Source organism: Macaca fascicularis, chromosome 10 (assembly GCF_037993035.2).
Source record: "Macaca fascicularis isolate 582-1 chromosome 10, T2T-MFA8v1.1".
Lineage (NCBI taxonomy): Eukaryota > Metazoa > Chordata > Mammalia > Primates > Cercopithecidae > Macaca > Macaca fascicularis.
Window position 1 is genome coordinate 62416190 of NC_088384.1, and position 18055 is coordinate 62434244.

General features: G+C 47.2%; 1 protein-coding gene across 5 annotated transcripts in view; it reads left to right on the forward strand.

Moving 5' to 3' along the window:
* ACSS1 (acyl-CoA synthetase short chain family member 1) overlaps positions 1 to 6951 on the forward strand; it is a 60594-nt gene extending 53643 nt beyond the window's left edge. For 4 of the 5 annotated variants that reach the window (XR_012419061.1, XM_005568146.4, XM_045362374.2 and 1 more), the window contains 4 exons: positions 380 to 507; positions 655 to 718; positions 3902 to 4020; positions 5246 to 6951. Coding sequence is in view for 4 of the 5 variants with exons in the window: in XM_005568146.4 (XP_005568203.1) it covers positions 380 to 507; positions 655 to 718; positions 3902 to 4020; positions 5246 to 5425 (491 nt within the window). In the remaining variant the exon portion in view is untranslated. The remainder of the gene's footprint in view (positions 1 to 379; positions 508 to 654; positions 719 to 3901; positions 4021 to 5245) is intronic. The other variant, XM_005568147.5, reaches the window with a different exon arrangement.
* Positions 6952 to 18055: the final 11104 nt, after the last annotated feature.

Below are 18055 nucleotides of genomic sequence, written 5' to 3' on the forward strand. Positions count from 1 at the left end.
CCAAGGCTGGGAGTTTTCTTCCAGTTTACTTTTCTTTTTTCCTAGTTTCCCTTTTTGTCCTTGGGTTGGAAATTTATATGAGTGCTATCTCCTCTGTCTTGTTGGAACCAGTCATTTTCAGTCTCAAGCTTGTAAACAAGACTCAGTGTTTTGGAGAAGCGTCATGGAAGTGCTGCTTGTATACCTTCTGCTCCCCGAAGTCTCAATGTCTTGGAGCCACCTGCCCATGCTCTAGAACATAGGGAAGCATCGGAGTTGCAAGGAGGGCCGATGGGCGAGACTGCAGCTGTGTGCTGGGCTGCAGAGCTTCATGCTTAGTGAGGTGGGGACGTGGGTCCTGGCTCAGGGTTCCTGGTGCTGAATTTCTCTGCTGTTGTAGGCTATTACTTCACTGGAGACGGGGCTCACCGAACTGAGGGCGGCTATTACCAGATCACAGGGCGGATGGATGATGTCATCAACATCAGTGGCCACCGGCTGGGGACCGCAGAGATTGAGGACGCCATCGTGAGCACAGGCTGGGCCTCCCCCTTCACTCCTGCACCTCCATGATGCCCCTATGGGCCTGCAAGTCCGGGTGGGAGTCCCTGGTCCGAGTCACTTCTAGCACCAGGGGCTGCCACATTTTGTCATTTTGTTCTCTGTTGTACACAGGCCGACCACCCTGCAGTGCCGGAAAGTGCTGTCATTGGCTACCCCCACGACATCAAAGGAGAAGGTGAGTGTCCTGGAGAAGAGCTCCTCCCTGATTCCTGACCCCATGCCCATTATGGGCACCTCTGTACGAGCAGCAGACTCTGGAGAGTGGGGTGATAGGGGATACTGTGGGCCAAGCTCCCGGTGTTCTTCTCTCTCAAGTGGAAACTGCAGGGGAGGGGCCTGAACAGCACTCGTGTTCGGTCAGGTTTCTGAAATGCCCTGGTTCTGCTGTCCTTCCAGGACACGCATCCACAGTGGCCGTGACCCACTTGGGCTTGGCTAAGCTTCGGGGGTTTCCCCCTCTGTCCATGGTTTATCTGGTGGAGACATCGCCCAGCCCTGTTACAGGGAGTTTATGAGAAAATGTCCAGCCTCATGTGTCCTCACGGGCTTGGTCATCGCACTCAAGCCAGCTCTGCAGCCACCACGCGTGTGTGCTGGAGTGTGCTCTGGAGCGTGCAGGCTGTGTGCTGCCCTGGGACTCTTTGGACAAATCTGACCTGTGGTTCCCACTGCACAGCGCCATGCCAGGGGAATGCAGAATGAGGGACTAGAATGGTCTTCTTTACCAAGGCCACGCTTTGTTTCGAGTCTGCCAGCTTCTCGGTGTCTGGGTCTGGGAAGGGGCAGGAGCAACCAGGTGTTGCAATGCCAGGTCCATCCAGGCACACTGTCTGCCTGGCGTGACCTGGACACACACAGATCCAATGCCAGTGCACTGCTGGGCAGACTGGCTTCTCCCGCCCTGCCCAGTGGCCTGGGGTCCGGCTTGCCCTCCCGCTGGGAGGCCACCCTGTGTCAGAGTGTGTCCCAGATGTCACCTGCCTCCCTGTACTTCTATGTGCCATTGTTCCATTATTTACTTAAATGCTTTCTTTAAATTGACCCATTGCAAGATTGATAATTTGTTTCAGTGCTTTACAAACAGCATTTTCAGTTGCCATGAAAAGACTGTGCTGGTAAGGCTGGGATGTGGGAGAGAGCTGGTGGGGACCCCTGCCCGGTGATGTCCACATGTGATCAGGAGGGTCAGAGAGGACGGAGATGAGGACAGTTTCTCAGGTGTGTCTAGGATAACTTAGTCCTCAAACCTCGTTCTGACAGGAGCCTGGGCCCCTCCTCTGGGGACTCCTGCATTTCACGTCTCTGGGCGGGATCCACAGGGCACTGGGGTGTCCTGGGATTGGAAAGCCCCATCTATGTCTGAGTCCAGTGGCTGAGCCAGTACTTCCTGGGGACACTGAGAGGGGTCCGTGCATGGTCCACTGTGTCTGGGGGCTCAGAAGCCCCTGTATTGAACTCCATAAAGTAAGTGCAAGATCAAGGAAAGGACAGTGGAAGTGACCTTTAGACAAACGTTTGGGCATCGCAATCACCGTCTTTCATAGGGCAGCTTAGCCTTAGGTCTGTTGGGGTGGTGTTGGGGCATGGTCTGCTGTGGACGCTGCTGCCCAGGGCACGTTCTGCATGTGTGGAGTTTGCAAGTCTGGTGTTGCCAGGCTTCTTAATGTCTGCCAGATGTGTGGGGAGAATTTGTGTATCATGGGTATGATGATTTTCCTGATTTCTAATGAATTTGAGTATCGATTCTATAATTATGAAGAGCTGACGAACAGCTCTTGGTTGGCTGTAAAGCCGCCTGTGAGTATCGTGTATTTGTCCCCACTCTCTCGGTTTTGAACCAGCTCTGAAAAAGGGCAGCCCCTGGTAGACCCAGCAAGCCTCTGGTGCTGCTGGCCAAGCTCTTGTCTCTCTTGTCTCCAGTGTCCTGAGCCTTGCCTGCTTCCTCCTGGCTCTTAACTGGCTCCTCCACCCATGTGGAAGGTTTCCTCCCTCCAGCACCATCCTCAGAACTCAACAGCCCAGGCCCACTTCTGATCCCATATCAACGACCAAGATGAGAAAAACAGTGTTCTTTCCCTCAAAGACCTAACAACCTAGTGGGGTGGCAGTAGGGGGACTGAGAGCTGTTCCCGCACAGCATGTGCCATAAACTAGATTCATGGGTAAAGGCTTCACAGAGCAGGAGGTGGCTGAATTGCGTCTTGAGGGATGAATAGGAGTTTGCCACATGGATATGGGAAGGTCTTTCAGGCAAAGGCTGTAGGTCTTTACAGATCATAGCTTGTTCAGAAAACCAATCATCCATTCATGCACTAAACAACCATGTGTTGAGCACCTCCTGTGTTCCAGGCATGGTTCTAGATGCTGCAGACACAGCAGTGAGTGAGAAGGTCTGTGCCCCCATAGAGCTAGCATGCTGGAGGGGTCGAGAGTAGAGGAGAGAGACAGACAAAGAGCAAGAAAGATGATCACTGAGGAAACGACACAGTTAATTAGGTGCTACATGCCAGGGGAAGAATGGGTGAAGGTGGCATGGCGCTGGGGCAGATGAGCAGTAGGAGAGCCACACATACATAGAAACTTCGTGGGAGAGACAGAGCACCTTACAGGCCAGCGGGGACGGGCAGGCTGTCAGGGATGGCGCTGGGACAAGCGACTCTTTATATGGAAAGCAATCAAATTAGATCCCTCTTCACATCCTGGAACATCCTTCCTGGAACATGCCAGGTACTGAAAAACGAAACCTAGTATTTATGCTAAAATGTGGGCTGGCCAGTGCTGCCCGGCAGAACTCTCAGCTGCCCCACGTCTGTGTTGTCCAGGGTGGCAGCCTCTGGCTGTGCATGGTGCTGAATGGCATTTGAAGTGTGGCTCATGCAGGCGGGGAGCTGCTGATTTAATTGAACTGAAATAGCCACCCTGGCCCATGGTACCATGTTGCACACACGCCCCCAAAGGCTGTTGGTGCCCACTTGCTGTGCATCTGTGCACCTTCTCTTGGAAGTCTCATTCTATCAAACCACATTATGGGTTATTTCACAGATGAGGACACAGAGAGGGGAGGTCCCATGTCCCAGGTCACACACAGTTAGTCAGCATTAGAGTTGAGATGCCAAGCTCTTAGCCACACATGTGCACTCACCTGGAACATCTGTGGAGCTGTTAGAATCGCTGCCACTTTTCGTGAAACTGAAGTGCGTCTTTGGGTTTGCAACTAAAGAAACCAGCTGCTACAATGTCCCTAACATAGAATTCAAAAGCCCTTTGGATTTCTGGCAGTCTGTGCATAGCACCCTGCTTCGGGAGTTGGCTCATTGTCTAGTATTTAATACATCCCCAAACTTGACTTTATTTGCAGCTGCCTTTGCCTTCATTGTGGTGAAAGATAGTGCAGGTGACTCAGATGTGGTGGTGCAGGAGCTCAAGTCCATGGTGGCCACCAAGATTGCCAAATATGCTGTGCCTGATGAGATCCTGGTGAGTGGGCCTCCCACAAAGGTGGGGCTGTGCTGCTGTGCTTCCCACAATTGTTAAGTGACAATGATCTTTTAGGAGCATATTACTCTTTTCCAATTACCATCAAAACTGACACTAGCTGTTTGGTTTTCCTGGCTGGTGGTGAGGCTGGTGGGTCGCTGTGTTGTCATAGAGAGAGAGGAGAGGGCAGGAGATGTAGCTCCAAGAGCTTAGCAGCTCCAAAAGCTCAGCCAGCTCACCTGTCCAGGAGTTCACCTAGGGTTCCATGCCCAGCCAGCTCACCTGTTCAGGAGGTCACCTAGGCAGGCTTCTGCTCTCGTATGTTGGCATGTGCAGGCTAGTCACAGAAATAGGGCTGCTGGTGAAGAATCGTAGGGATTTTCATTAGAGACATGGGGACAGTACCAGGGTTCTCCAGCCCCTGTGTGGTTCCTGAGCACTTTTCCTGGTGGCAGTGAGGGAGATCGCAGATCCCCACCCCAGGGGGTCAGAATCGGGGGAGGATTGGGCTGCCTCTTCAGCCCTCGGTTTTTCATTCCCTCCTTTATGAACATTGCACGCAGTGACTCTGGGTTTGGTGGCCCTCGGAGGCAGCAGGGCCAGGCTCCACTTGGTATTACGAGAGTTGACACATTTGGCCAAGTGACCAGAGTTTCAGGAGACCCGGACTCGCCCTAGGTGAACTGAACTATTTCAAAAGACAGAGTGACTGTCAAAGATCCCAAACAACAGCTCTTAATGTATTGCCATTTGCAGTGAATGGGCTGTAGTTGTTTGAGCATGCTCCATGTTAGCTTTTCAGACACTAAGACAAAATTTTTCTCTTAAGTAGTTCTCACCTCTTACATAAGACAAAACCCGCTAAGTCCCAGGCCAGGGAATGGAGATGAGGCACCCAGTGGGTGCTTGGACCTGCTGCCACCTGGGTGCCTGCACGTGGCACAGTGGCAGGACAGACAGGCGGCAGTATGGGGTGAACCCAGCCTGGGTGGACCCTGCCTGGCAGAGGGCATCGGGGTGGGTTTCAGCTTAGGTCCAGATAGTGGGAGGATAAAGCCAAGACCTCAGGCCTCACCATTCTCTGGGGGTGGAGGCTTAGACATCCACTGTGGATCCCCAGGAGGGCATCCCCCCTGAGCAGAGCCCTTCTCATCTCAATGCAGTCCATACTAGCACGGAGGCTGGGCATCATCCACGCTCTAATACCGTGCCTGTTCCTTGCCAGGTGGTGAAACGTCTTCCAAAAACCAGGTCTGGGAAGGTCATGCGGCGGCTCCTGAGGAAGATCATCACTAGTGAGGCCCAGGAGCTGGGGGACACTACCACCCTGGAGGACCCCAGCATCATCACAGAGATCCTGAGTGCCTACCAGAAGTGCAAGGACAAGCAGGCTGCTGCTAAGTGAGCTGGCGCTTTGAGGGGCTCTTAGGAAGGGCGGGCACCCAGGCCCTGCCTTGTCCTTCCCAGAGGGTACCCCTGAGGTTGGCATCTTCTTAAGTCCCAGAAGCAGCCCCCACCCCACACATGACCCACACCGCCCTCACGTGAAGTTGGGCTGAGAGCCCTTTCTCCCATCCATTGGAGGTCCCAGGAGTATCACCCGTGGAGAGGCTATGCAACATGCTAGGGTTGGCTCTGTCATCCTGAGTTTGGTCTCCTGGAATGAAAAGGCATTGCCATCTCCATTTCTCTGCCCTCTTGAGCCAGCACAGGAAGGTGAGGCCCTTGGATAGTGCACCTGCTCAGATAACACAGAGCTAGTTAGCTAGTAGCAACCATGTTTTCTCCAGATGTGTCTAGATACAAAGGGTAGAAATCGTATTTTTATACTTTTGTATTGTGGAAGAACAGCATACAACACTCACATGTAGTGTGTGGATTTACTTGAACATGTTCTTTTTAACATATAGTTTTGAAAATCTCCTTTTTTGCCTCTACTGGTGGGAAACATGAGGATCAGAGGCCACATTTTAAATTATTGTTAGTGTATTTGGAAGTCTGAATTGGAGATGTTTGTACCTCTGTCTAAACAGCTCCCTTGAGAACTTCCAAGCCTCCAGCATCCTTTCCTGGTGACTGTTTCTCCTGTGCTTGGCTGTGTATAGCGGAGCTAACTCCTAAGTGATGGGGTGAATGTGGCCACCTTAGTTCTGAAGCTGCTCCAATCATGTTCTGTTTCTTCAAGCTGTGATCCAGAAAGATTTTTGTGCCCCCAGATGCCTCTTGATAGGAGAGGCAACACTCTCCAAATAGGTGGGCTCTTCAGGGAAGCTATTAGAAACTCAGGTGACTTGTTAGAGCACTAACTTGGTCAGAGCCAAGTCCTGGTAAACGCTGCCTGACTTTCGCTCTGTGGTTGGGGCGGTGAGAACCACTGAGGTCCACTGATGAGACTTGGAGATCTGAATCCGGTCTCTCTCTGTTTTAATGTGACTTAGGTGCTGTCAACATTAGCAAGATAATGGAAATCATGCCACCAGTGGGTGCTTACCTCCCAGCTAGGCACGCAGGAGCTGGTGGTTGGCAGGGGAAGGAGGCCCAGTGAGCCGGGTCCCTTAGGTCAGGGAGAGTGTGTCCTCTTTGCCGCACAGTCTACCCCTGAGGGCCTTGTGGCAGTGCCGGTGTTGGGGGGGTGTCTGGGCTACTGAGTACCCACTCGGTCATGGCGGTGCTGGCCTCTTGGGTGAGTGAGCCTGTGATGCCCAGGAGGTGGTGTTGGCTGTAGCGCACACAAATACTGAGTGGTGCTCTTTTGTTACAGACTTAGCAACAAAGGTCTGTGCCCTGGGCATGGGGGGCTGTAGTGTAGCTATGGCTGTGCATTTGTGAAATGGCTTAGCTTTCCATGTTGCTGAGAGGAATCTGGACATGGTCCCGGGCATCTGAATGATCTGTAGGGGAGGGAGTTCAAATAAAGCTTTATTTTGTTCATTTTCTGTTTGTGGTGATTTTTTTGGTCCAATAATGCTACTCTTTTTTTTTTCTTCCCTGAATATAATCCTACGGACAAAATTGGAAGGGGCCTTTTCTCCTGGAGGGTTCACACTCACAGCGCTGACTGCTCCTTGGTGAGCTCACGTGCCTTACCAAGGATGGCTGACTGCACTGATGCATCAGCCATACGTGGCCATTTAGCTGTAACTTAAACAGAGTGGAAATTTGGTTCCCAGTCTGCAGTAGCTGCATTGCAAGTGCCCAGAGGCCATGCATAGCAGGTCAGATAGGCACACTGCCACCATCACTTGGAGGCCACAGGTGGCACTGGGCTAGAGCACAGGCAAGAGCGAGGGAGCAAACCTGGCTCTGAGTAGCATGCATGAGGAGCATGGTCCAGTCCCTGGGTCATCCCTCTGCTAGGGTGGGCTGGTCCTTCATCAGGACACACTGAATCAGTGCCACAGAAGTGGAATCTCAGTGGTCTGGTTCTGCTCCTGACACCCATCTGGCAGCCCCTTGATCTTATACTTCCTGGCCTCCATAGAAACAGATCTCTGTGGTTTAAGCCACTCATCCTATGATATTTAGTTACAGCAGTAAACGAATACAAACGAATACAACTTTCCTACTTCATATTGTACAGAGGGTATGACAAAAAAGAAAGGGATTCTGGACTGTGCTGCATGATGCCCTATCAGCAGAGTTCTCAGGGCAAGCCGCCTCTCTCAAACTGCAGATTCGGGAAGAAAAGCAAAGATGCTGTGAAATACTGCTGGCCAGCTACTTGCCTACTTTGATGCTGACCTGTGGTTACTCTGTGGGGAGCTCACAAATGTTCCCTTGGTTACTACAGAAATAATTAACAAACAGAGCTGCTCCAGGGCTTCTGGGCAAGGGTTCCTCCTTCAGCTTCTAGGATCCTGTTCTGTGTTTATTTGGCATCGTTGCAATACCCCTTTGCTATTCCACAAAGAAATTGCTGCAGAGCAAACAGACTGGCTGTCCAACATGCTCCCAGATATCCTGTGCCAGGGCCAGGTCTGCAGAGGTACCTGCCCTTTGGGGGTATAGTTCTGGCTTTTCTACTTGACATTATGACTTCTTTGCATCATGGATTGTTTGGAAAAATATTTCTAATTTTTTTTTTTTTTTTTTTTTTAAGATGGAGTCTTGCTCTGTTACCCAGTTTGGAGTGTAGTGGCACGATCTCGGCTCACTGCAACCTCCACCTCCCTGGGTCAAGCTATTCTCCTGCCTCAGCCTCTCAAGTAGCTGGGACTACAGGTGCACACCATCATGCCTGGCTAATTTTAGTATTTTTAGTAGAGATGAGGTTTTACCATGTTGGCCAGGCTGGTCTCAAACTCCTGATCTCAGGTGATCCACCCGCCTCGGCCTCCCAAAGTGCTGGGATTACAGGTGTGATCCACCATGCCCAGCCTATTTCTAAAATTTCTAAACATTTAGTTTTTGTTATTTTATGGTTTTTGTTATTTTATGGTTTTTGTTATTAGTGTTTAGCTTATTTGCACTGTGCTCAGAGAGTATGCTCTCCTATGACTTCAGTGCTCTGAAGTTTGTTGAGGCCTGCTGCATGCCTCAGCCTATTTTCAGAAAGGTCCCATTCGAGATGGAAAAGAAGTATTCCGTAATTACTGGGTAGAAGACTGTTTACGTATCCACTGGGTCAAGTTTGCTGATCATGTTGTTCAAATCCATGTCCCATCTCACTTTTACTCACGTGTTTCATCCCTTACTGAGACAGACTTGTTAAAAGTCTCCACTTCCACTGTGAATTTCTCTTTTTCTCTAGTTCTGTCAGTTTTTGCTTTGGACATTTTGAAACTTTATCTATTTATATATTTATCTAGCACAATTATTTATGTATTTATCTATTTGTTGTATATTAGGTGCTGCTGAAAATTGTTGTAACTTCCTGATGAATTGACTCTAAAAGAGGCGTCCCCCTTTATCTCTAAATATGTTTTCTTTTGGCTGTAAATTATATTTCGTCTGATATTAGTATAGTCACATCAGCTTTCTTTTTGTTGATATTTGCATGGAATATTTTTTCCATCCCTTTCTTTTTCTTTTCTTTCTTTTTCTTTTCTTTTTTTTTTTTTTTTTTTGAGACAGGGTCTTGTTGTGTTGCCCAGCTGGTCTCGAACTCCTGGGCTCAAGCAATCCTCCCACCCCAGCCTCCCAAGTAGCTGGCACACAGGGGGAAACCACTGTGTCCAGTGGATTATTCCTTTAATGTTAATCTTATTGTAGCCTTATGTTTTTGATGTGTCTCTTTTAAACAGCGTATAGCTTCACCTTGGTTTTTTAAACCACTCTGGCAATCTTTGCCATTTAAATTATACATTTAGTCTACTTACATTTAATGTAACTATTTATATATTTGGGTTTAAATCCAGCATCTAACTCAGTACTTTTTATTTGCCCTGTTTGTTCTATGTTCTGTTTTTTTGCTTTCCTTTAGAGTGACTATTTTTTATTATTCTAATTTTTGCCTTCTCCCCATTAGCTTGAAGTTACAAACTCTTACTATTTTAATTGTTACCCTAGATTACAAGTTGCAGCCTTTAATATTAATTGGTACCTTACCCTATTTCCAGTGAATACAAAGACTTTAAGAACTCACTTTAACAACATATAAACCTCTCTTCCAACTTATAAATCATGCATTTTAGTTTTCTCTCTCTTTTAATTCTACAAGGCAGTATTATTATAGTTGTATGCATCTTATTATTGTTCTATATAGACAATATTAACTTAGATTTACCCATATATTTATCATTTTTTGATATCTCTTCTATGCCTCCAAACTTCCATTTGGAATAATTAACCTTCTGCCTGAAAGGACTTTTGTCATTTCTTTTAATAAAGGTCTGCTGATAAGAAGTTCATTCAATTTTTGTCTACTTGGAAGTATTTTATTTCATGACCACTCTTAAAGGATATTTTGACTGGGTATATAACTCTAGCCTGGTAATTATTTTTTTCAGCACTACAATGATCTCATTTCCATTGGTATCTGTTTTCCCATGCTTCTGTTGAGAAGTTGGCTGTCAAACTAACGAATGGTCATTTAAAGGTAATCTACCACTTTTCCTTTGGCTGCTGTTAATATTTCTCCTTGTCTTTGGTTTTTGCAGTTTTATTTTTTGACTTTTTTTTTAATCTTGCTTGGGTTCTGCAGGACTTATTAGATCTGTATTGATGTTTGTATCAGTTTTGGACTTCTTAGATCTGTATTGATGTCTGCATCATTTTGGAAATATCTCAACCATTATCTCTTTAAATATCATTTTTGTTATTCTCTCTTCTTTTGTTGAGGACCCCAACTTCCCATACAATGAAATTTCTTGCATTCTATTTTCTGTATCTCTTGCCTTAGCCTGGGTTGCCTGGAAAGCAGAGCCTGATATAAAGGCTTACATGCAGGTACGTTACTTAGGGATGTGATTCTAGGAACAAATGTGAGGAATGAGCGGTGTAGAACAGGGAAGGAGCAAGAACCAATACAAGTATTTGACTGAGTCAGCTGGTGTGACAGACAACTTGGACTACATCTCAGGACTCAGGAGGAATCTTACAAAATGTGTCCCTGAACTCACTCACTCACAATGAGCTGTTAGAAATACAGCTTGGCACAAAACTGGAGGCATCACACTACCTGACTTCAAGGTACACTACAGGGCTACAGTAACCAAAACAGCATGGTACTGGTACCAAAACAGAGATATAGACCAATGGAGCAGAACAGAGCCCTCAGAAATAATACCACACATCTACAACCATCTTATCTTTGACAAACCTGACAAAAACAAGCAATGGGGAAAGGAGTCCCTATTTAATAAATGGTGCTGGAAAAACTGGCTAGCCATACGTAGAAAGCTGAAACTGGATCCCTTCCTTACACCTTATACAAAAATTAATTCAAGAGGGATTAAAGACTTAAATGTTAGACCTAAAACCATAAAAACCCTAGAAGAAAACCTAGGCAATACCATTCAGGCCATAGGCATGGGCAAGTACTTCATGACTAAAACACCAAAAGCAATGGCAACAAGAGCCAAAAGTGACAAATGGGATCTAATTAAACTAAAGAGCTTCTGCACAGCAAAAGAAACTACCATCAAAGTGAACAGGCAACCTACAGAAAGGGAGAAAATTTTCACAAACTACCCATCTGACAAAGGGCTAATATCCAGAATCTACAAATAACTTAAACAAATTTACAAGAAAAAATCAAACAACCCCATCAAAAAGTGGGTGAAGGATATGAACAGACACTTCTCAAAAGAAGACATTTATGCAGCCAACAGACACATGAAAAAATGCTCATCATCACTAGCCATCAGAGAAATGCAAATCAAAACCACAATAAGATACCATCTCACATCAGTTAGAATGGCAAGCATTAAAAAGTCAGGAAACAACAGACGCTGGAGAGGATGTGGAGAAATAGGAACACTTTTACACTGTTGGTGGGACTGTAAACTAGTTCAACCATTGTGGAAGACAGTGTGGTGATTCCTCAAGTATCTAGAACTAGAAATACCATTTGACCCAGCCATCCTATTACTGGGCATATACCCAACAGATTATAAATCATGCTGCTATAAAGACACATGCACACATATGTTTATTGCGGGACTATTCACAAAGACTTCAAACCAATCCAAATGCCCATCAATGATAGACTGGATTAAGAAAATTTGGCACATATACACCATGGAATACTATGCAGCCATAAAAAAGGATGAGTTCATGTCTTTTGTGGGGACCTGGATGAAACTGGAAACCATCATTCTCAGCAAACTATCGCAAAGACAGAAAGCCAAACACTGCATGTTCTCACTCATAGGTGGGAACTGAACAATGAGAACACTTGGACACAGGAAGGGGAACATCATACACCAAGGCGTGTCATGGGGTCAGGGGAGGGATAGCATTAGGAGATATACCTAATGTGAATGACAAGTTAATGGGTACAGCACACCAATATGGCACATGTATACATATGTAACAAACCTGCACGTTGTGCACACGTACCCTAGAACTTAAATTGAAAAAAATGCAAAGAAAGAAAGAAAGAAATACTACTTGGCATCTCAACTTTCTCCTGTGGAAGCAGCATACACACCCAGGGGAAAAATGGCTACAAGGCCAGGTGTGGTGGCTCATACCTATAATTCCAGCACTTTGGGAGGCTGAGGCAGGAGGACTGGTTGAGCTCAGGAGTTCGAGACCAGCCTGAGCAACATAGACCTCTGCTAAACATCTCTACTAAAATTAAAAAAAAAAATTAGCTAGCCATGGTGGCGCATGCCTGCAGTCCCAGCTACTCAGAGGGCTGAGGCAGAAGAATCATTTGAACCTGGGAGTCTGAGGCTGCAGTGAGCCCTGATTGTGCCACTGCACTCCAGCCTGGGCAACAGAGTAAGACCTTGTATAAAAAAACAAAAGTGGTTACACACCAGGCTCATCATCCTGGAGTGTGAGTCTGAACTATCTAATTAGTCATCATCTAAATGGAAAATATTGCATAATGTTCCACTGATGTTTAGCGGCATCTCTGGCCTTCCCCCCAGAGATGCCAGTAGCATCCTACCTTGTTGTGATCATAAAAATTGTTGCCAGACATTGACAAATGTCCCTTGGTGGACAAAATGGCCCTTGGTTGGGAAGCACTGGGTTAGACCAACCAGAACCCACTCCCAACCCTGACACTGGGGATGAGGCTCACTTCCATTGGAACACTGGCCCACGTGGAGGGCATTTATCTCAACAAAAACAGGTTCTGCCAGCATGTTAGAAGAGGCACATGATGCTGGCAGGCAGCCCACAGTGTGCCTCACAGCTCAAACCAGAAGCAAATCCTACTTCTAGTCCAGTGCTTTTTCCCAGTCCCATACTGTTTCAACTCCTTCCACTCTCAGGAGGCTGGGGTCTCAAATCTGTAAATTCTAACAACTCCCCATGTGTTTTGCACAGTCGGCCAGGCCGTGGTCCAGTCAACTAGTGTTTGGAGATCACTGACCAAGCCTAAGTTCTATTTCAACTTAAGATAGGGACCGGATAGAGAAAACTTTCAAGCTAGGTAATAGGTTTTGTGTTTTTGTTTTATTTTTTAGACTTTTGGGGAGGGGATGGAATATAACAAACTTATATAGAAAAGTGTACAAGTGTACAAGCTTATTCAGAAAAGTGTACATAAATATATAGCTTAACAAGCTGATGTAAAACAAAACTCAGGTAACCCCCTTCAAGGTCATGATACAAAACATCAGCATTTCAGATGCCACCCCTACCCATTCCTGATCATAATCTGTGTCCCCATGGCTAAATCACAGCCTTGCAGAGTCCCAGCCCAGCAGAGGAGAGGGGTGTTTCGTCAGCATCTCACCTGCATCTCTGCAGCCCCTCCCAGCCCAGAGCTGCCTCTCAGGTGTCTCCTGCAGGCGGGCAGTCCCTCAGGTCCCCAGTGCAAAGTGGTGGTGGCAGTGATTCTCCAAGGTCTCCAGTCATAGAGACACTGGACTCAGGTTCCCCACATTGGAATGCTGTATGTATTTCTCTATTTCCTATTTGCTTTTAAAGTGCTAGTCTATTTCAAATTTAGTTTTTAAAAGTATTGTAAAACTCCCAATGCACAAGCTGTACCCCAGACTAGTGATACCAGAATTTCTGGGGTGGCACGCAAGCATCTTTCCAGATGATTCCAACATGCAGCCAAAGTTGAGAGCCACTGTCTTAAAGTTCAGCCCCTCTGGGGTGACACAATCAAGCACAGCCACAATTCATGATGCCCAGTTGAAGCCTTTGCCTCTGCTGCCTGGCATACACAGCTCCTCTTCCCTTCCGTGGAATGCCTCCGAGTCCAGCTGCTGCCATTGTGAAGGTGCCCACACTCTCATTATGGAGCCCAACACTGTCATGGCCTCCTGGCACAGGGCACTCAGAGGAAGGAAACTGGAGAAGCAGGACCTGAGCCATGGGAAGGGAAGGAGAAGGTGTTTGTCTCCTTAGGGTTGCCTCTCTGATGTGTGCATGTAAACAAAGAGTGGAGCGAGAAACTTGGCCCCTGAGAAAGCGCAAATGCTTAAAGTCAGTTACTGAGTTCAGGAGACCTTCCTCCTGTGAGTTCATAAACGACTTGGGTTCCAGATTTGCTTCCCTATAAAGACTTAGGAGCTTTGTGGCACTTACTGAAGTGAAAGTGAGGGTGTTCAGAGCTTGCATCTGTAGTCACATACTGATAAACATGGCAAATAACACCAATCCTAATCCCCAGTGCCTATAGCAGTGCCCAGCATGTGCAAGTGCGCAGTGATATCTGTAGAATGAAGAGTGAACAGATGTCACACTGACCTAGCTGATGTGTGGGACAGACAGAGCTTTGGCCTGGTGGAGAAAGGCAGGGGACAAAGGCGCTGGCCCAGGCTCTGGAGTTCCGCAGTGGCGGGAGGGGGATGAACTGCTAAGACGACACAGGGCAGACCTATGAAGAAAGCATGCCATATGTGGGACACGAAAGCACTCCTTCCTGCTGCCTTGGTTCATAAACATCAGAGTGAGGAAATGAGGGGGTCCTCACCCACCCTGCTCTCTGGAGGGCAGAAAGGGGAGAAACAGAGAAGACAGGCTCAGTTTATCTGTCTGGGGGAGAAGTCATGCTTTTGTTCAGTTGTCCATCTGTCTCTTCTCCCTCTAAGGCCATGGGAGAGTGGAGGCCTGCCTGTCAACTTTCTCCCTATCAGCCATGCTAGAGGAATGCCCTTACCCCCCAAACTTGCCACATGTGGGTGCCTGAGTTTGCACTTGGTTCTGTTCTGGCGGCTGTTGCTAATCGTGAAACTGAGGTTCCCACCTGTGCCAGTCTTTATTCCAGATACAAGAAAAGCTGTTGGTTAGTGCCCATGGAAGTGGACCACAGGGAGTCACCCCTGGCCATGGAGGTGACAAGCCAGAGGGCAAGAAGCCTACCTTAAACAAGCCCAGAAGTAGAAGACAGAAGAGATCTGGGTGTCCCATACCCTAGGAGGTTACCAGTAAGCACCTGAGTTTGGAAAACTTTTGAGATAATTAACATTGCCAACTTCTTTTGCAACAGGGTGGAACTTTTCTGGTAAGAGCCACCAGTTTGGGTAATCTTGGGTTTTTTAGTCTCTCTGTTCCTATAGATCCAAACTTTTGCCACACAGCCTTCTGAATGAACAAACACATTGGGCCAATTCCCTTCCTAATGACAGACATTACCTCACCCAAACAACTCATCTCTTCATTACTGAGAGCCAAAGAAACATTGAACTCTTACAAATATGCATAAGTTTTTTCAACCATCAGAAAAAAAGCAGGACAGGAATCATCAAAATGAAAATGATTACAGTTGACCCTAGAACAAAGTGGAGGTTGGGGATGCCAACCCCCAGTCCAGCTGAAAATCCACATATAACATTTGACTCCCCCAAAACTTAACTATGAATAGCCTACTGTTGGCCGGAAGCCTTACTGATAGCTGTAAACACTGGATTAACACATATTTTGTATGTCCTAAGTATTATATGCTGTATTCTTACAGTAAACTAGGCTAGAGAAAAGAAAATGCCATTAAAAATCATTAGGAAGATAAAATATTTTTACTATTCATGAAGGGGAAGTGGATCATCATGACGGTCTTCATCTTCATTGTCTTCACACTGAGTAGCCTGGGAGGAGAAGGAAGGGGAGGGGTTGTTGCTGTCTCAGGGGTGGCAGAGGCAGAAGAGGTGGAGGAGGTGGAAGGGGAGGCAGGTGTAACTTTTATTGAAAAAACATTCTTGTATGAGTGCACCTGCGTAGTTCAAACCCATGTTGTTCAAGGATCAAGTATAATAACTCTCAGGAGATGGTTTCTGGATGTAATAAAACATGATTAATGAGTGATCTGTGCTAATCATGAAATGTCAGTGTTAAGATTCCAAAGGGAACAAAGGGACTGGCCATTCACTTTTCAACAACAGACAGGAATGTCCACGCCCATAGTGGAGGTGACTGCTGAACGTCTTTCCTCCTGAGCACTTTTCCTGCCAAGTCTAGGTCAACCTTAAGAATCCTCCTCATAGGCAATTAGGGCAATTTTCCTGGCCAGCTTCTCTTCAATGCTCACCTCTGCTCCTCCCTGCTTCTCATGGGGTGGCCATGCATTCAGTGAGCCTGTCCTGCCCTTCTGCCTACAACAGCGAGGCTGCTGTGTTGTTCCCATGGAATGGTCAATGGACCACGGGGTCTTGTCCTCTAACATGGATTATCAGCCTCACCAAAGTTGGGAACATCAGATTCTCAGTCCAGGAATCTAGACTTGGAGAAGGAGACCATAGTTAGTTGGTGTGGGATACTTGAAATGGGAGAGCCAGGGAGAGCTGGGCTTAGGCAATGCTTTTTTTTTGTTTTTTTAACCATGGACATGTCCAGGCAGACAATGCTAGCCTGTTGGCCCTGAGGGGCCATGCAAATTGCTCCCCTGACAGCTGCCTCAATGCATAAAGGACTGTTTCTCTCATGTGACAGGCAGCCCAGAGGTAGGTGGTTGCTGGCTCTGGTGAACAGCTCAGGGGCACCATTAAGGACCTAGGCTGTTCTGGGTGTGTTTTTTAGACATTAAGGTGTATTCCTGTGGTTTTAAGATGCTGCTGCTCCATGCTTAACTCTTGGGTTCCAGGCAGAAGAAGGGGCAGCGCTAGTCCCATTTGTCCCTTTTATCAGAAATGCAAAAACTTTCCTGAAGGTCAGAATAATCTCTATATTTCTGTTTTTATCTTGTGCCAAAATACTGCTTATGTCTGTGTTAGCTTTGACAGCTGGATGAGTAACACTGATCTTTTCCAGCTCTCCAGGGGAGGGCAGCAAAAGAGAAGAAGGGGCCAGCCCAGCAGCGTGTGCCATGTGAGCACGGAGGGGTGCAGAGACAGGACAGTGTGAGGCACCAGGAGGCAGAGGGTGACTCTGCCCCTGTGTTGCCAGGTCTTTGTTCCAGTCCCTGTGAGGCCTGGCTGTACTTTCTGAGTCTGAGTTCCATAAGGTATCTCCAAATCCTTCCAATGTATCCCTCCCTCATCCTCTGCCAGTTTTGGCGGATGTCTGTTTCCTGTAGCTGCATGATCTCTAAGGTGCTTTTCCTGCGGTGAACAAACTAGTCTACATTGCCTAACTTTACTGTCTCCACTGTCCCACCTGAATTAAAACCAGAGCTTCCCACCACGACAGAACAACTTCCCTTGCAACCCTTTTCTGAGTTGGCAGTGTCTTCTGTGCTCTCCTGGACTTATGGGCAAGAAGGGGATCAGCTACTTCCCACCCTGCTTTGCCCTTTTCAGACTATTCTTTGTTAAAAAATTTATTTTTATTTTCTGTTTTCGTGGGTACATAACAGGTGTATATATTTGTGGCTATTCTTTCTTGATTACTCAGTAACCCTAATGTCCATCCTGGATCATCGCCCCCTTGTTTAACAATCCCTGGGCACCACATTTTTCCCTCTTAGCCTGTTTCTTGTCCTTCTCTATCACCCTAATCCCCCAATTATAATGTTATTAATCTAAATCCTGGTGCAAATCTCCTTCCTCCAAGAAGCCATCTCTGGTCAGTCCCATCTAATGGCACTTGTTCCTCCTCGCAGCCCAAGGCATGCGGTGGCTCTTCTGCAGCAGTGCTTTATAGTGGTCATTCGTTACACTTCCTCTCTCCCCTCCTAGGTGATAACGCCTGTGCAGGCTGGCTCACTGTATTTCACCCTTGTTTTGTCACCGCACTTGGCACCTGGCAGCCTTTCAGGAGATCTCTGTGGAAGGAGTTGAAACAGTATGGGACTGGGAAAAAGCACTGGACTAGAAGTAGGATTTGCTTCTGGTTTGAACTGCCAGGCACACTGTGGGCTCCCTGCCAGCATCATGCGCTTCTTCTTCCATGCTGGCAGAGCCTGCTTTTGTTGAGATAAATGCCCTCCACGTGGGCCAGTGTTCCAATGGAAGTGAGCCTCATCCCCAATGCCAGGGTTGGGTGTGGGTTCTGGTTGGTCTAACCCAGTGCTTCTCAACCAAGGGCTGTT